The following is a 23,858-nucleotide window of genomic DNA, read 5'->3' as shown; positions in this document are numbered from 1 at the left end:
GGCACCGCGTTGGGAGGTTCAGCGCTGTATAAGCGCAGTTGGAAAAGGCCAGAAAGCGTGATAGGTGGGACAATTCTGCTGCCTGGCCGCTTTCAGGCCAAGACCTATCAGCGGCCACTAACAACAACAACCGGACGTTTGGAAACAGTAATGGGAGAAGGCATCTGTTTGCTACTAAGAGATCCCTGCAAGGTTGCGCTAAAACCAGATCCGGACCTTATCAAAGGAAACTTCCAAAGGATCTCTGAAGGGCGAGCATTGAATCAGAGTTATCACCAGGAATCTTGGCGTAATGCTGTCTCTTTCATCTCCTCGTCTGGATGGGGAATGCCTTTTCAATTACGGCACCCTTTCCTGAGAGACCCTTTCCCCGCCCCTAAATTTGACAGAGGTTATTTGCACCCCCGTGTCTCATCCTCCAGCAAACCGTCTGGGGATTGAATCCTCCCCTGGATAAGATATATATAAATCCCATCCGTAGGCTCTTGGTTAAAGAGTTATAGCAAGTTGGACCGAGGGTGTCAAAAGCAAGAAAGGCAAGGGTAAACACCCCGCGTGTCTTTTGGCACAAAGGGCAGCCCTTGCCTCCTTAAGGATCCTTTTGACCCTGGATTCATGCGTCCGAGTGTATTATTCACACAACGGTGTTAGGAATTAACTTCGGTTGGGACTAGTCCAGACTGACCTGAATACAGGTATAAGGATCTTATATAATCTGCTCTATTTGTGTTTTGTGGACTGTCAGCATTCGTCCGCTCCGTCGTCTGCTCATTGACAGATGGAAATTTTTCCCCATCTATGGAAAAGTACACACACAAAAAAACCCAACCCTGCCAGAATTTACAGAACTTTTGTTGGCATTTCACATTTTACGTACTTTTTTTCAGGGCAGCGTAAAACCGATGAGCAAGAACACACGCACACAGAAAGATCGCTATGGTGCAGAGGCTGCTGAGAGATCAGAAATGTGTAAAATGTTGTGCGTGTTTTTTCGTTTCGTTTTTAAATGGCCTGGACATCGCCAACCTTTGACGCAACTGCCTTAGTTTTGCACGACCAAAGTTGCGTACCGTTCCGGTAAAGTTTTAAAAACGGTCTGAAGGCGCGCGGGATCCAGGCAACTCTGGAAAAAAGGTCCGCTGTGGACCTTTTGCAGGATGGATTTATAGAAACCTGTTATCATTTGCATCCGTTGTGGAATTCTACGAAATCCCTGGTCCTGAGAGCTGCCCGTGTTCTCCACATCACTAGGGGTGAACTGAAATGGTTACCTGACTTTACGGCCCTGTTGATGAGCTGCAAAAGGCGAACCCTTCTTAGAATCATAGAATAGCAGAGTTGGAAGGGGCCTACAAGGCCATCGAGTCCAACCCCCTGCTCAAGGCAGGAATCCACCCTAAAGCATCCCTGACAGAGGGTTGTCCAGCTGCCTCTTGAATGATTCTAGTGTGGGAGAGCCCACAACTTCCCTAGGTAACTGATTCCATTGTCGTACTGCTCTAACAGTCCGGAAGTTTTTCCTGATGTCCAGCTGGAATCTAGCTTCCTTTAACTTGAGCCCATTATTTCGTGTCCTGCACTCTGGGAGGATCGAGAAGAGATCCTGCCCCTCCTCTGTGTGACAACCTTTCAAGGATTTGAAGAGTGCTCTCATGTCTCCCCTCAATCTTCTCTTCTCCAGGCTCAACAGACCCAGTTCTTTCAGTCTCTCTTCATAGGGCTTTGTTTCCAGACCCCTGATCATCCTGGTTGCCTTCCTCTGAACACGCTCCAGCTTGTCTGCATCCTTCTTGAAGTGTGGAGCCCAGAACTGGACGCAATACTCTAGATTAGGCCTAACCAGGGCCGAATAGAGAGGAACCAGTACCTCACATGATTTGGAAGCTATACTCAGCAGAAGAGGAGGAAGAGAAAATCCCTGTTTCCTTGGCAGCAATGTTTTCCCCAACATCACATCTATCCCAGGCTCCATAAACCCTTTAGGTAGCTACCCTTTCTCCTTGCGGCCTTTGAAACAAACATTTAAGCGCCCCCCCTTCTGTTGATCACAGAGGGCTTTTAATATGTGTGATCCGCCCGCTGTTTTTAAACCTCCTCTTTTGGGATTGCCTGTTGAGATCGTCACTGTTTCGGATTCGTTTTTGTTTGATCCTGCCCCCTGAGAGCGCTCGCTTCTACGTTGCTTTTCTTATTGGTATAGAAACGCTTCGGAGGGCTCCACGATCCAAAATCTATTAAACAGCAACAAGGATTAAATGCTCCAGGTCAGCGCACTTGTGCCTTATGCAGCTTTTCGCTGGCATCAGTACTTTGCACCCTCTTCAGGTCGCAAAGTAACGAATCCAGGTTTTGGAGGGCCCTGGGCAAGACACCCGTCTGCCTTTTCACCACCACTGGCCCCAGCTGCTCTTCCTCTTCCTCCTCTTCCTCATCACTGTTGCCACTGGCTTGCTTGGCAGGCAGAGAGCCAGGGAGCGAGGATGTCGTGGCGTCTCCTCCTCCTCCTCCTCGCCACCACCGTTGTCTGGGCTGGAGCGAGAGGCAGGTGAACAAGCAGGCTGCCATGGCGAAGAGGAGGAGCAATTCCAGGGGTCTCCTGTCCATGGGCCCCTTGACAAATGCCCCAATGGTCCAACCCTTTATGCTGGCCCTGTTTTCGCAGCCGTGCTGCTGCTGATCAGGCCGATACTATGGGGCTCCCATTGGTGCTGGGAGCCATAATTTTAAATTTCCCTGGATACAATGTCCAGAGCATTGCATTCTGGGAAATTCAAAATGGTGGTGCTCTTCCTAAGGCAGCCATCCTCAACCTGGGGCGCTCCAGATGTGTTGGACTACAACTCCCAGAATGCCCCAGCCAGAGCATTGCATTCTGGGAAATTCAAAATGGTGGTGCTCTTCCTAAGGCAGCCTTCCTCAACCTGGGGCACTCCAGATGTGTTGGACTACAACTCCCTGAATGCCCCAGCCAGCTGGCTGGGGCATTCTGGGAGATGCAGTCCAACACATCTGGAGCGTCCCAGGTTGAGGAAGGCTGTCCTAAGGGGACCGAATGATCGTTTCACTTGCTTTGAATGTCCGCCAGGGAAGACTACCAGCAGGAAGGGAGCAGGTCATTGATGCCACGGGTGGGGGTGGGGGACGTGGACAAAGTTCTAATCAGCAGTGGGGGGGGCATCCATGGCATTTTGCCAAGAGCCCTCGAAGCCTGATGCCGGCTCTGTGGCTCTTTAAAAATAAATATCAAGGGATGGAAGAAAATTCGTCCGGTCCGAATTTTTATAAGGCTGAATTTGCTTCTTTCTGGACCTATACGCGAATCACAATGTGCTTGCACACCCGAATCTGCACTTTGCACTTTTGCAATGCAAGTCACAACTCCCCCAAATGCGTATCTTAAGGAGAAGTGCACAAATGTGCATATCTCAGGAATGTTAAGCACAGCAATGCATTGTGCTGGGGGAGGGATCGTTCGCATAGAGGGATCGTTTCGCTTGGCAAAACATGTACAAAAATGTGGATATCGGGAGAAATGCACACAAAAATGAGTACAAATGTGAGATGGGGCTTTATAAAAAAATCTGATGCAGAAATGAGGCAAAAGGAACCTACGGTCAAGAAACTGAGAAACTGAGCAAAACTGAAACTCTTGGCCATCTGTCTACTGGGCTTTAGTTGGGGAGCAGAAAGGAGAGATCCTTTACCTGATAGTGGTGGGGCAATTACATGCTGCAGTGGGGAGAGAATTGCAAAAGCAGGGTGTCACCACCCAAAAGTCCCTGCCCTTGGTTGTTGTCAGATATACATGTGTAAGCAACGGGATAAGGAGAAGGCCATGATTTGGAGACCTCAATGAATGGGCAAGATTGATAAATTTAACTTATCAAGTTGAACCCTCAGAAATGACACACCAACAAGAAATGATACGAACAAAATTTTAATAAGGAGTTTACAAGGAGCAAAAATAGAGGCAAGATACCCTATCTGAATCCAGTTTAAAAAACAAGATATGAGTGATTGGTCCACACAGCTTGAGTTACCCAATGGCAATGTTCAAATGTGGCTTCATTGAGATCATTTTGCTGAGGAAGGTAGCCAGAAAAGCAATGCAAATTGACACAATATGTAGACACAACTCAGCTTTGCATTTAACAACTTGCCTGTTCGCCCTAGGCGGCCAAGAACTCCATGCAGGCGAGTATACGGTCCGACGGAGATCACTCCACCAGTTCCCTTGGTAGAAGGTGATTTCTTTCACTAGTGTGCTAAGGAGGTTATAGTCCACTCTAATTTCCCAGGCTACTAACTTTCAGTCTTCCCCCAGTCTGCTAGATCAGGAGTGAACAGGAGGAGGGTTTTCAGGTGTTTTGGACTTCAATTCCCAGAAGCCCCTGCCAGCATGGCCAATGGTCAGGAATACTAGCAGCTATTGTCCAAAATATCCAGAAATCTACTTTCTGTTCACCCCTGTGTAGATAATAGTGGCCTAAAAAGCCCAATGAAAGGTTGCTGCATTTCTAGGTATGAAACAGCTGTAGGCTTTCTTAAAAAGGAAAGAAAAAGGTGAAATTACCCTTAATCTCAGTAGCGTCAGCTCCTTGGGGAGGAGGAAACGTACTCTGTGCATGTTCAGAGGCACTTCCCATCTTTATCATTACAGCACTGAATCCTCCCAGTGACGGAAAACAGGCTCTGGGGGAAAACCTGGTTCAGATTAAACCCTTCCTGTTCCCTTCACCCCGGAGTCATGGCCTGAGAAAGGGGGGGGGCAATGCAAAGAACAAATAAAGAGGTGCTCTCTTTTTCTTTTTTAAAGTGCTTTCAAAAATGTCCAGTAAAGTTTCCACCTTCCCAAGCCTTCACGGTTTCTCCCCTTTGTGAAAGCAGGTACGAAACAAGCAGTCAAAGTTAGTATTTTAAGGTCATCTCTTTCCAGAATCAGATGTCCAGTTGAAGAGAGGTCTCTCTTTGCTGATCAGCAAGTCTCTCTAAAGAGGGCCTTATCCTGGCTCTGGAGCAGAATTTTTTCCTGGGCTGCTTCTTCTTTGCCCTTCTTTGTCCTCCTTTTAAGAAAAATTAAAACCATTTAGCCAGAAGGAATCCAGCCCACCTCCTGTTCCATCAGTCATATCTGTCAATTTATTGACCTAGGATGGATGGTCGGTGTCTCTTTATGGCAGGGAAAAGGGAGGTCTTTAAGCATAGAGGCCGAATTAAATTTCAGAGGAGCTTTCTGTTGGGAATACTGCCACCTTGTCTGCAAGTTACTGCAAGGGGGCAGTGTGGAAGTTGGTTAGTTCTGGGGAATTTTGACCAGGCTGGCCTCAGGATCTCTATAGTCTACAGTGTGGTTTCCTGTGATTCCTCCTCCTCTTCCCCCCCCCCCCCCCCGGTCTCTCTCTGACTTCCTCCATTGCTGGGAGCACTTCTGATCACTCTCTTGCTCCTGCTGGTGCAAAGGAACACAAAATGGATTTAACAAACCTGAATTGTGTATGCAAGAATATTGTTTTCTTTCCTTTCACTGAAAAAGGCTGTGGTGTGGTCTCCTTTTATTATTCTAAGCCTCTGTGTGCATGTGGGACTGGTAAACGCTCATGCTGTTTTGCCTTTTGTTTTTTTCCTCTGCTAATTGCCTTTCTAACAGTAGGCATGATTAACTAAATAATCCCATCACTTTCAGAGGACGGCATTCCATTGCTGGGCAGGGCCACCGGCAAATGGCGTCAAAAACACAAAATAAAGCTCTGGGCAGTCCAAATGTCCCGTGTCCCCGACAAAGGTGCCAATTGCAAAGTCACGCACCTGTTCTCCACGTCATCAATAGTATCCGGTAGTGGGATATTAAGCGTCTCTGGCAGGAAGCAGGCAGCGATACCAGAAAGAATAGGAGCTGCCCCATACACGATTGGCGGCAGAAAGGAGGAGTAGTCCTCCATCATCTTGGCCAGAGGAGCGACGATGCCTCCCACTCGGGCCATGGTGCTGCCGAAACCGAGCCCAGTCTGCCTGGGGATGGGTAGAGGGCAGGTAGAAAAGGCGGAACACAGTGGAGGCTGGTGGAGCTCAAGTTGGCGCTAGCCAGTCAGGTGTTACGGAGTGTGCACAGTCATTCCAACTCTGCATCAGTGGGGTGGTAAATCCACTCCAAGTTCAGCCAGAACTCTAAAGGAGCGATCCAAGGTGCTTCTGAGTGGCTTCGAATGGGCCGAGAGACATTAACATCAAGGGATCCTGACCTCGAACAAAAAACATTTGGGGGGGCCCTGCCAGGCTGGCCCAAAGTATTTTGCTGCCTGGGGGCATGATTGTGTGATTTAGGTAGCCACACCCCAAAACATCCTGGCTGACTTCCCTGTCTCCAAAAAGGACACCCAGCGGCAGGCAAATGTACAATATTGGGTCCTCACCTGAGGGGCGTTGGGTAGAGTTCTGTCGTGAAGAGGAAGACGCAGTTGAAGGCTGCCGCCAGGCATCCTTTCCCGATGACGGCCAGGGCTGTCCGAACTGTCTGCAGCTCTATGATGGGAGTGGAACAAAAAGGCAGCATAATTTGAACCCTGTGCCTAGCTGAGGTTTCCCACCAACTTCTTTAAGGGCAGATTGCATCACAGACCGCAGTATCAACAGCAAGGTTTCACAGCTGCCACACATTGCATCGGTGACCTTCAATGAAAGCTGTGCCGCTAAAGATAAGGGTGCCTCTGAGCATGTGCAGATGTGCTGCTCCTTCGTCAATAGACAACAATGGGAAATGACACCAAAAATTGGGAAAAGAGAGGACAGTCTTCCAAACTAAGAAGGGCATGGCTTCCGGTCAGGACTGAGTCTCAATGACTCTCCTCCTTTTTCCAAATGAAAGATTGGTGGTGCCCACTGAGTGATTAAGGGGTGTTGGATTGCAGAATTACTCTAGCTAAGAGGCATGGACCTCGTCCATTCTCATGCATGGCACACCGCTGGGAGCCCCAGGTAAAAGCACAATTAAAAAAAAAAAAGACCTCTAAGACTGGTCAAATGCTGCTATTTATTTATTTATTTATTTATTTATTTTTGCATTTACATCTCACCTTTTTTTCCTCCAAGCAACCCAAGGCAGCGTACATAATTCTCCTCCTCTCCATTTTATCCTCACAACAACAACCCTGTGAGGTAGGTTGGGCTGAGAGTCTGTGACTGGCCCAAAGTCACCCGGTGGGTTTCCACGGCCGAGGGAGGTCTAGAACCCAGATCTCCCGACTCCCAATCCAACGTTCTAACCACTACACCACACTGGCTCTCCTACTAACCCCTCCACCCATCCACTGCTGCTTTTCCACGTGTGAGCAGACCACACACCACCCAGACCACGCCGTGTGCAAATATAAGTTTATGTGATGTTGGATATTGTCGTGTGTGTGTGTGAGAGAGAGAGAGGAGAGAGAGAGAGAGAAGAGAGGGAGGGAGGGAGGGAGAATTGGGCCGTCTGCCTGAATAGCAAAAACCATTCCTAGCTGGAAGCCTGCAGTGTCTACATAAGAGGAAGGAGACAGGAGAAGGCCAATGTGGAGCGTCTCACCTGTGGACACAAATATGTTGACAATGCTGATGATGCCGGCCGTGAAGAGGAAGGAGGCCAGGCTGACCCTCCGCCCGATGTAGCTCATGGTGATCGTCACAATCAGCTTGGCTGGGATGTCGACTGCCCCGAAGATCACCTGGATGAGGTAGATGCTGACGCCGAAATTCTGGAGGTCCATGGCCAGTCCGTAGTAGGCGAAGCTGGTGGAGAACCTGCCACAGAGACGGAGAACAGGGAGCAAGGTTGAAGAGAACGTGAGTTTCACGCCGGGTCTGGACTTGGAAAGCTAGCTTCTAATAGGGTTGGATGTTCTTTCTGCTTGTGTGGTTGATCACGTTGTGGGGGGTGTTCAAAGCGAGGGGCGGTGCCCAATCCTTCCCCTCTCCGACACTGAGAAACTGGACAGGACGCTGGCCTTTGGGGGGCTGCTCGCATTGGGTCGACCCGCTTACCACACCACAGAGACGCAGCAGAAAATGTGGCGGATGGTCGGCGTGCGCACCAGGTCACAGACGGTGTAGGAAGACTTGGTTGTGGCCAGCTCTTTCTCCATGTTGGAAAGCAGAACCTGCCGAAAGAGAAAGAGAGAGGTGGGTGTCTCAAAATGGCGGAGGCAGGCAGGACCGAGGGGCTGTTTTAGTGACGCGCTTCAGCATGGGGGGGCCCATCACACATGCACACACTGCTATCGCTGTTCCTTCTGAGGTACTGAATCCCATCGGTCCTCCCAGGTGGACAGCTGCTAGCACTGCGAGACATTGTGCAGCATTGAGTAGGGGGTTGGACTTGATGGCCTTGTAGGCCCCTTCCAACTCTGCTGTTCTATGATTCTATGATACAGTGGAGCAGTGGTTTGGCTAGGTCTCCTCCAAGGGAGGTTCAGAAGATGAAGACAAGGGAGGGGGCCTTCACAGTGGTGACCCCACTCTCTGATTATGGAATGATTCCTCCACTGAGGTCTGTCTGGAGCCACCACGGTCGTCTTTCCAGTGCCAGGTTAACACTGCCCTCTTCCCCCAGGCAGTTGAGGGCATTTATGTCCTGTGTTTGTATCCAGTCCTGTCTCTCACTGTAACTGCCTTAAGCATTTAAATTGCTTTTAAATTTTGTAAGTTAAAGATTTTATATTATATTTATATTATCTTGCATTTGTGGTTTATAATTTCTGTGAACACCCCAGACAAGAAAATTATCATCACCATCATCATCATCATCATCACATAGGGATGCACAGCACATTTCATTAGGGTGTGAACCCAGGAAATTTTATTTTTTGAAAAGGTGAACATTTATTGAATACTCAATCATAAAGGACTTTTTTATTCATTTATTTATTAAACATTGTGGACACTGATGCCCTACTACACGTTCAGCTTGCCTGACTGTGGGAGGGGAAGATCATAGAATCATAGAGTTGGAAGGCACCCATAAGGCCATCTAGTCCATCCCCCTGCTCAAGGCAGGAATCCACCTTAGAGCATCCCTGACAGATGGCTGTCCAGCTACCTCTTGAAGGCCTCTAGTGTGGGAGAGCCCACCACCTCCCTAGGTAACTGGTTCCATTGTCGTACTGCTCTAACAGTCAGGAAGTTTTTCCTGATGTCCAGCTGGAATCTGGCTTCCTTTAACTTGAGCCCGTTATTCCGTGTCCTGCACTCTGGGAGGATCGAGAAGAGATCCTGGCCCTCCTCTGTGTGACAACCTTTGAAGACTTTGAAGAGTGCTCTCATGTCTCCCCTCAATCTCCTCTTCTCCAGGCTAAACAGGCCCAGTTCTTTCAGTCTCTCTTCGTAGGGCTTTGTTTCCAGACCCCTGATCATCCTGGTTGCCCTCCTCTGAACACGCTCCAGCTTGTCTGTGTCCTTCTTGAATTGTGGAGCCCAGATTGAGAAGATGCTTCTTGCTTTAGACATTAGGGTGTGCCCGGGCACACCCTTTGTGCACACCTATGCATTATTTATTTATTTATTGCATTTTATACCGCCCAATAGCCGAAGCTCTCTGGGCGGTTCACAACTTCATGCATCATCTTCGCCCTCCAAAACAAATGACCGCCAGTAGCACACCCAGTTTATAAACTGATAGTTTTTTTAAAAATAAAAAAATCCCTAAATACGTAGATATAGAAACAGGTTTCAAAATGTGAAACCTTTTGGTATAAAACACCGGTTCCACATTTGAAAAACCTGTATATATTCAAAACGTATAGATTTAAAAATCAATCAATCTGTAAATTTATAAACCGGATGTGTCACTGGTGTTCGTTCCTTTTGGTTTGGAGGGCTGCTGCATCGTAAGCGTTGCATCGCCTGCCGGTCCGATGATAATATTGCGTGAACCACCGAGAGATTTTATTATATTCAGTGGTATATAAATGCCACAAATAAATGATGACGATGATTTACACCTACCCGGACGGGCACCCCTTCCTTACCTCGGTGGTGATCCTGGCCCCGGCGTCCTCTTTCCCATTGATGCGGGCGACTCTCCGGAGTACCCCGACGGCCTTGTTGGATTTTCCCGACAGGATCAGCCAACGAGCTGATTCCGCAAACCACCTGTGCAAATGCAGATTTATTTATTTATTATATTTATATACTGCCCCATAGTCAAAGCTCTCTGGGCGGTTTACAAAAGTTTTAAACAGTGAACATTAAAAAGTATACAAAACTTAAAACCATCAAAAATATAAAAACAACAGTATCCATTTAAACAACAACAGTTCTGGGGCCCTTTAGAAAACAAACAAACTTAGCATATGTTATTAAATGCTGTTAAATGCCTGGGAGAAGAGAAAGGTCTTGACCTGGCGCCGAAAAGATAACCATGTTGGCACCAGGCGAGCCTCATCGGGGAGATCATTCCATAATTGGGGGGGCCACCACTAAAAAGGCCCTCTCCCTTGTTACCATCCTCCGAGCTTCCCTCGGAGTAGGCACTCGGAGGAGGACCTTAGATGTTGAGTGTAGTGTACAGGTAGGTTCATGTCGGGAGAGGCGTTCCGTCAGGTATTGTGGTCCCAAGCTGTGTAAGGCTTTATAGGTTAAAACCAGCACCTTGAATTGGGCTTGGAAATGTATAGGCAGCCCATGCAAGTGGGCCAGAATCGGTGTTATATGTTCAAACCTTCTGGTTCCAGTTATCAATCTGGCCGCTGCATTTTGCACAAGCTGCAGCTTCCGAACCGTCTTCAAAGGCTGCCCCATCTAATTTGGAGGTTACCGGAGCATGGACGACTGAAGCTAGGTCATCCCTGTCCAGATAGGGACATAGCTGGGCCACCGAACAGAGTTGGTAGAAGGCACTCCGTGCCACCGAGGCCACCTGGCCCTGAAGTGACAGAGATGGTTCTAGGAGGACCCCCAAGCTACAAACCTGCTCCTTCTGGGGGAGTGTAACCCCATCCAGAACAGGTTGAGCTGCGAGGCTTCAATCGACAGCCAAACCCACTTGTGTAAAACCTACAGATGCTAAAGTGGCGCTCAATGGTCGCTTTTGGAAAGGGGGAGACTCTCAAAAGCACATTCTGCCTTGGCCACTTTTCAGAGCAGGAAGCCCTTCCAAGGTGGCTGCACCGATATAAATTCAGACAAGGTTTTCAGATACATTTTCTGTGTACGTTGCAAAAACTTTGGAGGCAGAGCGATTGCAGATTCTCACGTGACCATAGATAGGCGTGTGCAGCGCATTTCACTAGGGTGTGCACCCAGGGAATTGTATTTTTTTAAAGGTGAACATTTATTGAATACTCAATCAAAAAGGGCCACAGAGGGCCCTCTCGTCCAGTCACTAACCAGCCCCACACCTGCTTTGCTTCAGCAAGGCGGTAAGCCTCCAGACTACCCATCCTAGATCCAGAAATAATCCAAGAGTTTAGGAATTTAGGAAGCTGCCTTAGTCTGAGCCAGACCCTGGGTCCATCTAGCCTAGTATTGTCGACACGGACTGGCAGCAGCGGCGACTCTCCAAAGTTTTAGGCAGGAGTTTCTCCAACCCTACCTGGAGCAGCCGGGAATCGAATCCAGGACCTTCTGCGTGCAAAGTAGGGGCTGTACCACGGAGCTACGCCCCCCTCCCCATCCTGCAACACTTTTTCATCTCCTCGTCTTGCCAACTCCCCACGCCGGAGGTTGAAGCGGCCGTGGAAAGCAAGGGAGAGGTGCCCCGGCCAGGCCGGACGTACCAGGAGTAAAGTAGAAAGAAGAAGAAGGGCACCGACACAGTAAACTGTAGCCAACGCCAGTCACGGATCGCGTAAGCCAAGCCGGCCAGAAGGATCTGTCCCAGCGTGTACGTAAAGCCGGTGAAGGCGATGGTGATCGTGCGGTACTCGGTGGGAATCCACTCCACGACTGGGGAAGAGAAAAGACCCCCGTTAAATTCTCCTCTGCGGAGGCTTCCGCTGGGCCTATGGTCTAAATCAGGGCTTGGGGAACGTTTGTTGTGCTGGGTGCGGAGTCGTACAAATGTGCGCGCACACCTATATAAACTCACACACACACATGGGTGGTCACTGGCGCATCACCCCAAAAGAGGAAAGGCATCCCCCAAAAAGGCAGCAAAAGAGAACACGGATCAGCAGGAAAATGTGCATATGAGGTTTTTCCGCATTTTGTGCTCTTTTCCCGGGTGAACTACAGTCTTTTCCATCTATTGAAATTTACATTTGGGATAGGAACCCATGTTTTATTTTCTCAGTTATGGTAGTGAAATGCTAACTACACTGATGGGAGGAGGAGGAGGAGGAGGAGATTATAATTTAAAAAAAAAACTAGCCAGGACATGTGCTATGATGGCTCTTAGCCACAGACAAACATATCTTCCGTTAATTTGTCTTGCACAATGACTTTCCGGAACTGGAGAAGCGTTGCCTTAAATTGGAAATTGCTCAACGCAGACTTTTTCCAAATCGGTTTGCAACATGGTTGACTGAATCCCCCCTAAAGGCCACGGACGCCCCCTTCCGTTTGCACTCTTACTCAAACAGGTGATGCCGAGGCCGAATCCGGAGTGCCCCATGCCGCTCAGGAACCGGAAGATGCAGTAGGAGACGAAGTTGGGCGAAAAGGCCGCGCACGTCCCCATCACCGCCATTTGCAGGAAGGACGAAATGGTGAGGGCCTTTCGGCCAAAGCTGCAGAGAGACAGACACAAAGCGAAGCGAAGCGAAACGCAGCTGAAAGGACCCTGGCAAACAAAGTTGACGGACTTACTTAACGAATGCGTTTATCAGCTGCCTTTCGAGGCCGTACCCTCCCCAAAGCAGCAGACATAAAAGATGCGGGAGACACATCAAGACATTTTGACACGCAAGGCAGCATTTTAGCATCATAGACCTAACCCCTGGCTGGAGATGTCGAAGAAATCTACAACGGAAACGGATTCGTTTGGATTCCTACGAATCTGACCTACAGGTTCTGCAGCAGAATGGCTTTTCCTGAGTCACACGGATTTTGCGGAGTTGCAGACCATTTATTTTTTACTCTCTGCACGTCTGCCGGAATAAGCATAAGGCCTTTTCTACCCGAGGCTGTCCATTCGCTGCATCTACTTTCAGTTTCGTTGCAGAATTACGTTCTGAGAATGTTCCTTTTAACCGCTGTTGCATATTTAAATTAGAATAAATCTTTCCAAAGTTTGCATAAACGAGTGTATGCAAATGGGTGTCCTCTTTGGTGGCCATTCCTGCGTGGCCACTGTTCCCGCTGCAGCCTCCCTTCCGTCTCTTCTCCGGACACCTCTCCCACCCATAAGCAGCGCCACGTTTCCACCCCATCCCACTTACTGATCTGCCAGCCTTCCGAGAACCAGGGCTCCGACCAGCACACCAGCCATGTAGATCGACTGGGCCATATCCCGCAGCTTCCGTTGATCACACACCAGATCCCACTGTCAGGAAGACCAGACAAGGTAGCATCAGAGGGTGGCCAGGGGTCTTCTTTGAAGGGTAGGGTCATCAGGTGGCCAGAATAGGGTCATAGGATGGCCACGTGGCCTGGGTAGCATCATACAATGGGCAGGTATCCTCTTTGAAGGCTAGGGTCATAGGGTGGCCAGGGGTCTTCTTTGAAGGCTAGGGTCATCAGGTGACCAGAATAGGATCATAAGATGGCCACGTGGCCTGGGTAGCATCATGCAATGGGCAGGTATCCTCTTTGAAGGCTAGGGTCTTAGGGTGGCCAGGATAGGGTCATAGGATGGCCAGGTGGCCTGGGTAGGGTCATGCAGTAGGCAGGTATCCTCTTTGAAGGCTAGGGTCATAGGGTGGCCAGGGGTCTTCTTTGATGGGTAGGGTCATCAGGTGACCAGAATAGGGTCATAGGATGGCCAGGTGGCCTGGGGAGGGTCATGCAATGGGCAGGTATCCTCTTTAAAGACTAGGGTCATAGGGTGGCCAGGGGTCTTCTTTGAAGGGTAGGGTCATCAGGTGGCCAGGATAGGGTCATAGGATGGCCAGGTGGCCTGGGTAGCATCATACAACGGGCAGGTATCCTCTTTGAAGGCTAGGGTCATAGAGTAGCCAGGGGTCTTCTTTGAAGGCTAGGGTCATCAGGTGGCCTGGGTAGGTCATACAATGGGCAGGTATCCTCTTTGAAGTCTAGGGTTATAGGGTGGCCAAATAGAGTCTTCTATGAAGTATAGGGTCATAAGTTGTCCAGGTGTCCTCTTTTACAGGGGATGGCCCTCTATTTGAAGGTTGGCCAGAGGGGTTGACCTCTCTTTGAATGCATCCTCAGTTTGAAGGTTTCTTCTATCAAATTCCAGTTTCAATTTAAAGACCCCTGGTGCCCACCCACCGTTAGCAGCACCTAGCCCACAGACTGAGCCCCTCCACACCCTGTGCTGGGCCTTTCTTTAAATTAGAATACTCCTTTCTAAATGTGCGTCTGTGCGTGTCATTTCGCCTACACCCATCCCGTGCCAATCGCTGCCCTCTTTCGGGGCCTTTCGCCGGGGGCCAACCTAGCTTGGGAGGTGCGAAGGTGACCGCCGCAGAGCAAAAGGACCGTTCCAATCCCTGCCGCCATGGCTGAGAAGGGGGAGGGGGAAGAAGGAGAGAGAGAGAGAGAGCAACATTTCTTTTTTTTGCGCTCCGCAGAGAAACGAGCTGCTCCTTCCCTTGGGACCGGTGCCAGTACAACATCTCCCACTGGTTTTGAATTCTCTTCCCAGCGGGTTCTTTGGGAGAAATTTATTGGGCGGGAGGAGATCTGTCAATTACTGCTTATTTACCCATCAGAGGCAAATGCCCCCATGCAGATCACGGAGCTTAACCCTTTTGTGTGCTAAAAACGTTCTGCGCGGCACGACTTCCTTCTCTCTCTACCTGCTTTAGAAGCACCCTGGAGAGTCCGTAAGTAGACAACATTGACCTAGTCACCTGTGTAAGTCGGCATCCTGTATTCATCTTCACGATCTGCAAGTGAGGCCCTGGTCAATTCTGAGCTGCCTTTATTTATTTATTACATTTCTATACCTTTATTTGTTTATTACATTTCTTTCCAGTCGCTTGGATCCTTAAAATGGATGCCAGGGGAAGTGACCCATCGCCCATCCCTGCTTCTTGAGAGCGCTTCCTTTGGGGGGTCAAGGCAGGGAAGTTGAGTCTTGCCTCTTAGGATGGGGCAGGTCCTCTTTGAGGGACGAATTCCATTTCAAAGAAGCTCTTGAGAAGGATGCATTCCCGCATGGTGTTACCAGGAATGGGGCCAGGGGACCCCAGCCCCAAATCTATTCCCCTGAGCGCCTGTCAGTGCCAAGGTTTTTCCTCCGCTTAATTGCCATACAAAGAGCACAGCGAGATCACATCATGCCAGTCCTTTTACAACTTCTTTGGCTGCCACTCCAGGGCCGGGCCCGATTCAAAGTGCTGGTACTATCATTCAAAGCCCTAAATGGCTTGGGACCAGGTTATTTGAAGGAACGCCTCCTCCCATATGTACCTGCCCAGACAAGATCATCCACAGGGGTCCTTCTCCGTGAGCCCCTGCCAAAGGAAGTGAAGCAGGTGGCTACTAGGAGCAGGGCCTTCTCTGCTGTGGCACCCCGGCTGTGGAACGAGCTCCCCAGAGAGGTTTGCTTGGCGCCTACACTGTACTCCTTCCATCGCCAGCTGAAGACCTTTTTATTTTCTCAGTATTTTAACACCTAATTCAATTTAAATTTAAACTTTGCTGTTTTAATTTCCCTATTTTAATCTACATCCATTTCTGCTGTGTGGTTTTATCCTGGTTGTGCTTTTTTATATATATTGTATTTTGCATTTGTGTTTTAAGACTGTTGGTTGTTTCGTTGTGCTTTTCGTGGTTTTAATTTTTGTGAACCGCCCAGAGAGCTTCGGCTATTGGGCGGTATACAAATGTGATAAATAAATAAATAAAGCTCAGAAGACATTGCAGCTGGGAAGGGAAGGGTTAAGTCTCCCCCCCCCGCCACACACACACGCTGCAACACCCACTCCTCCAAAAAAAAAAAAAAACCCTCCCTGCGTGGCAATTAAGGTGTGGGGGGGGAAAACTTTTCTCACTGGTTTGGGATGACCTGCTTCTGGATGGAAATGAATTGAAAAACTTTGATTTGTTTTGAGATGTTTGGGATGAGAAATTGGCTTTACCTCCCATGAAATTTAAATAAATCCTCAAGATATAAAGATAAAGATTTGTGTCCTATCGCTCTTCACCCGCCCCTTCCTTTCTTCTGGCTAACCTCATCGCCTCCGCCGAGGGCGTCTCACCTCCATTACGATGCTGGAAGCATACATGGTCCTGTCGTACACCCATCCATCGACACATGGCTCCGTCTCCGCCGCGGTCTGGTTCGCCTCGGTGGCATTGGGGTCGAGGAGGTGCCACTGGGCATGCACAAAGCGCAGACACTTCTCAGCCTGCTGTTTTCTGTCCGTGGGGATGCCAACCCTGAGAAGGTCGCCGGGTCCTAGCAGATGAGTGGCGTTCGGGAACTCGCTGCCGTTGGCGGCTGCGTGGATCCGGCAGCGGTGCCCCGGAATGGCAGCGGTGAAGTTTTGGAGGAGATTATGGCTGGCCATTAGGATGATGGGAATGGTGAGGAGCAGTGTGTGGATCAGCTGGAAGCGGCCCATGCCTCCAATCTGCTGCAGGAATTCGGCAAAAGCCATGGCTTCTCCCCGGAAAATTCCCCGGAAGGGGTCACACGGGGCCTACCGTTACTCCTCGCTAATCCAAAAAGCAATTCTCTTGGCATAAAGTGAGATGGAAAGCGGAGTGGGCAAAATGAGCGCTAATTCGCTTAACGAGCCCTGCCGTACCTTGGAAGATTTCAGGAATCCGGGTTGGACTGCAATGAAGTTTTGAACCGCAGGATCCGGGGATGCAACGGCGCACTGGCTTGCCGGGTCCTGGGGGAGATAAACAAATCCGCGTCGCGAAAGGGAGTGTCTTCATTTACCTAATAAATGGCTTTCAACGAAACGGCAGCCTCCTTTGAGGGTCAAAAATGGCTCAAGTCGTCCCCCTGGGAAGCTGCGGATTTTGTGCCAATGTCAGGATGGTGCCATGCGCTTGCCAGAAGTTGGCGGGGTCCTCTTTCTCCCCCCCCCCCCCGTAGGGCACTCAGGCCTCTTTGGGAAAGGGGTAAGTTCTCACGTTGAGTTTATTCTTGAATCCCGCAAGAGACATCTACGGCAAGGGAAACATTACAAGCTCTGCAAATCACCCGTGTCAAAAAGTATCCCTACCTGCTTGTGCTGAGGCGGTGGGATTGTTCCTGCTCCCCTGAGCCCAACCGGGCAAAAGCGTCCCTGGTTTACCAGGTCTTTGGGTGGATTATTTATGTAAAACAGTAAGCAGCTCATTCGGTTAAAGTTTTACTCTTGTCTTAAGGGATTAACCAAAGGTTTTAAAAAGGGAATTGCTGGGAGGGAAGGTGCGGGGGGGGGGAGATGTGGACGAAAGAGCAGTCACCGCGAGAAGAAAGAGGGGGAGATTTTCAACCTCTGGTCTGCTCTCTGTTGGGGCTGGAGATGTATCGATCGTGCATCCCTTCCCCTTGGCTTCGTTCTCCCCAAAAGACCCCACTAGAGACGCAACTTTACCCCGAGCCGGGAATGTTCCATCGAAAGGCTGACGCTCAGCAGCATCAAGGATTCGGTCCCATGGCACTCAGGTTCAAAATCATCAGTGCCGTCTCGCCGCACATGCTGTCCCGCGGCCCGGCACGTGGCTTTGCAACGAAGGAGGAGCGATTGGGGTGCACAGGAGTTTGCGGAAAGGCAGTACCAGAGCAGCCCATGTTGGAGGCTGGCAAACGGGAGCTCTGACACTGCTGTGCCCAGAGACCTTGGCCAATTCATAGAATCATAGAATAGTAGAGTTGGAAGGGGTCTACGAGGCCATCGAGTCCAACCCCCTGCTCATTCATTCTTTATTTATTTATTTATTTATTTTATATACCGCCCCATAGCCAAAGTTCTCTGGGCGGTTTACAAAAGTTAAAAACAGTAAAAAGTATACAAAATTTAAAAAAAACATCAGAAACATAAAAACAACAATATAAAAACAACAGTATCCATTTAAAAATAACAGTTCTGGGGGCCGTTAAAAAACAAACTTAGCTTTGTTAAATGCTGTTAAATGCCTGGGAGAAGAGAAAAGTCTTGACCTGGCTCCTGAAAGATAGCAGTGTTGGTGCCAGGCGAGCCTCATCAGGGAGATCATTCCACAGTTGGGGGGCCACCACCGAAAAGGCCCTCTCCCTTGTTGCCATCCTCCGAGCTTCCCTCGGTGTAGGCACTCAGAGGAGGACCTTAGATGTTGAGTGCAGTGTATAGGTAGAGGCATTGCAGGAATCCACCTTCAAGCACACCTGACAGATGGTTGTCCAGCTGCCTCTTGAATGCCTCTAGTGTGGGAGAGCCCACAACCTCCCTAGGGAACTGGTTCCATTGTCGTACTGCTCTAACAGTCAGGAAGTTTTTCCTGATGTCCATCCGGAATCTGGCTTCCTGTAACTTGAGCCCGTTATTTCTTGTCCTGCACTCTGGGAGGATCGAGAAGAGATCCTGGCCCTCAACTGTGTGACAACCTTTCAAGTATTTGAAGAGTGCTATCAATGCCTCTCTCTCTCCGCTGCCGTCTTGGGAAATCCATCATGGCAGAGGCTCAAGAATTCAGAGTTTGGCAACTTATATATCGTGAGTGCATGACTGTGGATTTTCCACCAGGAGTTAACTTTAGGGCAGGGATTTGGAATCGTGGACCAGATCCAACCCACCTGTGACCAAATCAACGATCATTCTGAGACTTCCCAACTTTGGCGCAGTTCCTCCCCCCCCCCCCATTCTTAAAAGTCGAAATGCTTCTCTTAAGCGTTCGTTACCAGCAGCAAGAGCTTTAATAGGCTGGAATGTTTAGCCCCACCCACTTTTCCATCGGGCCCGCCCACCACCGGATTGCTTCATCCCTCTGAAATTGAATTTGGCCTTCTGGACGAAAAAGGTTCTCCACAGCCCTTCTCCGGAGGTTGTCACAATGACCGTCGGCACGTGAACGTTTAGCACGGCACCACTGAGAAAGAAAGAGAAAGGAGGCCAAGGTTGGGAGGACCTTTGGGGAAGGAAGTAGCTGGTTGGGGGTGATGGGAATTGCAGTCCCATGGAAGGGCACCATGTTGGGGTTGGATGCTTTACATTCTCTCTAAAGCTACATTTTGCCAGTGGTGAACAGGACAAGCTGAATGCTGTTCCAAGTGCAATTTGCCCCCAACCTGTGGAACTCCTTTCCTATTGATGCACAGCCAGCCCCTTTCTTACAGGTGTTTAGGAGAGCAGAAAAACCTTTCTCTGTTTAAAGCTGCCTTTGCAAATGAATTTGCCATTGCAAATGAATCCGTCATTGGTGTTCCAAGAAGCTTTGCAAAGTATCCCGGCTGCTGCGTCTTATATCTGATGACGCTCTCTGGTTTGCATGCTGCTGTGTGAGAGCGTAGCCCTGAAAACTGAGCAAACAATACTTTAAATAACAACAACACTCCCAATCGCAATGAATAATGATCATAACAACGATACAGACAGTTCTTTATTGATACATTCTTTATTGTAGATGTGTTCTCTCCTGTTTCGCAAAGACCTTTGGTTTTAAGCAGATAAAGATTGAATGAAATTGCGCGCGGGCACACTATAAGACACACACACATGACCTCTTGCAAAGCTTAATTTAATAACAAACACCATGACTATGATTATTTTAAGATAAGCTTTGCCAGAGTTCAAGTGTGCGCACCTGTGCCCTCTTCAGATCTGCAACTCTGGCAAGAAAGCTTCAAATCAGCGGTCAAGCAAGCGTGTCACTGCCCGGGCTCCACTGAGGACGCTTCATAAATGAGATGTAAACATTTTGCAACTACATCCCTCATTACTTGCGGACGGTCTCATTACAAGGAACAGGTGGGCAGCTCCTCTCTTGCTTCGGTGAACAAGGTTTGGACTCTGCTCTGCTCCTTCGATGGAAGAACTGTAGGGGGACAAAGCCAAGCGCAGAAAATGAAGAGAGACTGAAAGAACTGGGCATGTTTAGCCTGGAGAAGAGAAGATTGAGGGGAGACATGAGAGCACTCTTCAAATACTTGAAAGGTTGTCACACAGAGGAGGGCCAGGATCTCTTCTCGATCCTCCCAGAGTGCAGGACATGGAATAAGGGGCTCAAGTGACAGGAAGCCAGATTCCGGCTGGACATCAGGAAAAACGTCCTGACTGTTAGAGCAGTATGACAATGGAACCAGTTACCTCGGGAGGTTGTGGGCTCTCCCACACTGTAGGCCTTCAAGAGGCAGCTGGACAGCCATCTGTCTGGGATGCTTTAAGGTGGATTCCTGCATTGAGCCGGGGGTTGGACTGGATGGCCTTGTAGGCCCCTTCCAACTCAACTATTCTATGTAAATGAGCTTCAGCCAAACCTTGTGAGGATGAAATGGAGTGGAGGAGGACCATGTAAGCCACCAGGGTTCCTTGCAAGAGGAAAAAAGATAGGTTATAATTGTCATAATAAATAAAATCTAAAAATGTAATCAATAATAGAAGATAAGCAGCTCCAGACAATTTTAAAAAAAACTTTCAGCAACAGACCAGCTTGAACCTCAATGTCCTGCCTGAAAAATATTGTTGTTTCGTGCCGGAGGAAAGACAACAAAAAAGGGAGCTAACCAAACTTCCCGCGGCAAGGAGTTTCAGAACCTCGTGGCCCCAAAGGAGGCCTTTTCTCGGGTCCCCGGCAAACCTATTCAGAGTTGTGCAAATGGTGACTCTTGACCTGGCAGAATTTGCTGGAATATTTTGCCCTCACGCGTACGCACACACGCCCCAAGTCTTATTTCAGGGCTGGCCTGAACCCTGGCCTTCCATTCTGAGCCACGTCCTTTCACCCATCGCGGACCGGGTTTGCCTGTCCTGCCCTGAGACCAACTTTCCGACCCGGCTAACGAGTCCTTAATGGGGAATCTTGTGTTCCAAATTCCACCTCTTCGCCAGCTTCCCCCTCCCATCTGCAAACTGACGGGCGAGTTGGTGCCTTTTCAGAAAAATTCAGGAGCCGGGTGACAGAGGTGCGTGTGTGTGTGGAGGGGGGGGTACCTTGCTTCTCCTCCTCCCCCACTTAAAAGTAGTTTCCAGAATTGGAAATTGCCTTTTTTGGAATCCAACTTGCTTCTTGGCTGGAATATCAGAAGACGTCTGACCCTGACGTTTGGGTTTTAAAAAAAGAAGGGGGAGAGCAAAGAAATTATGGGAAAGGGGATTGGTATTTTTAATAAATTATTATTAATAGTGTTTATTTATTTTCGCCACTACCATCAGGGGATATAAAAATATTTTCTGTACCTCAGCAAACCATGGGGTTCCTCCATTCTTACTGATACCTTTCTTTTGCGTGTGGGTGGTACCATTATTATTATTATTAGTCTTTTCTCACTCATCGTGATTTTTCTAGATGAGCATTATATCGTTTATTATTTGTATTTAATTAATTTTTTTCCTGTCTTCGTGCTAGAAATATAACTCTAAGCAACGACGTTGCAATACGCAAGGAACGGCGTGAACATTGAGAATAGTATTGCGGCCTAGTGGTCAGATCAACTGACAGCCCCCCCCCCCAAGCTGGTGCCCTCGAGATGTGGGAGAATGATGGGAAATGTCTGTCTTTAAGCAGGGGCATTTAGATATGAAGGTAATTTGAGTGTTTGAGTGAAAATGGGAGGAGTTAAGGGAAGGGGTGTGGTCTGCCAGAGAGCTGTTTGACTCCTGTGCTAAGTCTTATGCCAGAACTCCGTACCCCTTAACCAGATTTGATTAGAATCACTGGCTTGCTGGCCACAAACAAATCTTTATATCCCCATTAAAGGCGTTTTAGATCGATCAATTGCAGGGGACATCTGATCAATTCATCTACCAAAACTGCACAGGAGTAAAAAGCAATATTGCTGAAGCAGGAAGCGTACTTTCGCTGCTTTTAGACAGTCCGCATACGTAGCAGCATGCCAAAGTTGTCTTAGAAAAAGCGTTCTGTTGGGTGTGGGGGGGGGGAATCATCGGCTGCCGGACTTTTCCCATCCAGAAATCATCTGTGATCTCTGCACGTCCTCTGGTGGCCACAGCAATTATTACCCATTGTGATTTTAAACAAGCGAAGGTGGCCATCAGAAAAAAAAAATCCAAAATCTATACTGGAGCAATAACTTTATGACTGACAGTTCCCAAAGACTACGGACTCTAGCGTCTTTCGCCCTTCTCTGTCAGAAAAAACACCTGTAAAAAACTTTGGTCTGAAATACCGGTGGCTGTGTTTTGCTCTTTTCCTTCTCCCTCCTCAACCCATTTTCCTTTTGTGCCGCATCTTTTAGATTGCAGGCCTCAAGCACAACGTGAAAGGAAAAGGAATTGGGAGGGAGAAGGAAAAGAGCAAAATGCAGGCACCAGTTCTTATTATTAATCTCGGTAAGCCACTCCGTGAGCATGGCTGCAGAGCAGAGTAAAAATGCAGTAAAATAAATGAGTGATATTCACGAGGCCCAGATAAGGTCCCTCTGGAGGACGGATCCAGGTCACGGCTTCTCCATTAACCAGTCTTTTGGGCTTGGTGAAGTTGATTTGGTTCCGGCATAGCACATTGGCCCGGGGGGGGGGGGGGAAGGGCATTGAAACAGGAAAGACATTATTTGAATTCAAAGCATACACACACATGAAGTATTTGGTTCCTTTATTTTAATTAACAGAGGAGAGGTCAAGGAGAAATAACTATGAATAATAATAATAACGACAACAACGTTAAACAGTTCACGGCCCTGGCTCGTTCTCCAGACATCCAGACAAGAAGACCGCTATGTAAACAGGATTCACACCCTCATAGATGGGCTTCGGAGTGCCCACGCCATGTAGCAACTCCGTGCCAACCTGCATCACCCTTCCACAGGCATGAAGAGCTTTGCACTCCCTGGAAACTTTGCGTCCGTGAGGTTTCCGTGCCCCCTTCAGGCAGAGTTCAGACGTACCGTTGCCTCAAAAGTCATCAAGAGCGTGGCTGGTACCTTGCAATCTCAAAAGAACAGCCGCTCCCAAACTTCTGATAATGAAGATACACTTTTTGCCATCAATTAAAGGGGGGATTACTAGAACGTAACACAGTCTAATCTGCTGAAAAGGCAGTGCTTGAATTTGGGTGGAAAACCTCATCTGTGGCACACGCACACCGCCATTTTAGCTAGTCACGCCCTACCTCTGACCTTCTGTAAAAGATAGCTACAGGCTCTAATCTGTAGGACGTCCATACAAAGAAAGAGAATCCAACCCTCCTCTATGTGAGTCCTAATCGTCACGTGAGCTGGACTCCTTCAGCGTCAAGACATTTTGCTGCCCAAGGCAGACAAGAAAACACACACTCGCCCCTGAAGCAGGAACGGATGTCAAATTCTTTTCGGTTCGGTTTTCATTTGGACTGACCTTGTTCACACCTTCCAGACCGAATACAGACTCGGACGTGGTCCGTGAACGAAACCCTACATTTCTGGGCTTGCAACGCATGATTCCTGAAACCCCCCAAAAACTTGCGTTCGGAGACATGCATCGTATTTGAAGGAGTCGTGTTTATGGGGGGAAAGCACACAGATAGGCTTTCATCAATGGGAGACGGATGCGTCCATTTCAAAGACGGGCACAACCGAGGCGTGCGTCTGGGAAAAACCTGCATGAAAATTCACGTGGATTTTCGTGCAAGAAGACGAAGCGACAGCTGCACTCTGATACGGACTCGAGTCGGAATGCACTTTGAGATGG

General features: G+C 48.8%; 1 protein-coding gene across 1 annotated transcript; it reads right to left on the bottom strand.

The window, feature by feature from the left end:
- Window positions 1-4,975: 4,975 nt before the first annotated feature.
- LOC134412371 (solute carrier family 22 member 6-A-like) lies at window positions 4,976-16,697 on the bottom strand. The gene is made up of 10 exons (XM_063146276.1): window positions 16,296-16,697; window positions 13,347-13,450; window positions 12,541-12,695; window positions 11,745-11,913; window positions 9,996-10,119; window positions 8,014-8,129; window positions 7,559-7,773; window positions 6,411-6,519; window positions 5,806-6,009; window positions 4,976-5,060 (listed from the first exon to the last, which is right to left on the bottom strand). The coding sequence occupies exons 1-10, from the start codon at window positions 16,695-16,697 to the stop codon at window positions 4,976-4,978; spliced, it is 1,683 nt and encodes a 560-aa protein (XP_063002346.1).
- Window positions 16,698-23,858: the final 7,161 nt, after the last annotated feature.

The sequence above is a fragment of the Elgaria multicarinata genome, chromosome 21 (assembly GCF_023053635.1).
Source record: "Elgaria multicarinata webbii isolate HBS135686 ecotype San Diego chromosome 21, rElgMul1.1.pri, whole genome shotgun sequence".
NCBI lineage: Eukaryota > Metazoa > Chordata > Lepidosauria > Squamata > Anguidae > Elgaria > Elgaria multicarinata.
Note: the sequence above shows the minus strand (reverse complement) of the source record. Positions and strands in the feature narration are given on the sequence as shown.

What these genes read in the sequence shown, in the direction of transcription:
- LOC134412371 (XM_063146276.1), bottom strand. Translation starts at nt 16,697, where the DNA reads ATGGCTTTTGCCGAATTCCTGCAGCAGATTGGAGGCATGGGCCGCTTC. An exon ending in CCTCGGCATCACCTGTTTGA is followed by an intron (nt 11,914 to 12,540) that starts GTAAGAGTGCAA and finishes TCTCTTCCCCAG; the next exon opens with TCGTGGAGTGGATTCCCACC. An exon ending in TTCTTTCTACTTTACTCCTG is followed by an intron (nt 10,120 to 11,744) that starts GTACGTCCGGCC and finishes GCATTTGCACAG; the next exon opens with GTGGTTTGCGGAATCAGCTC.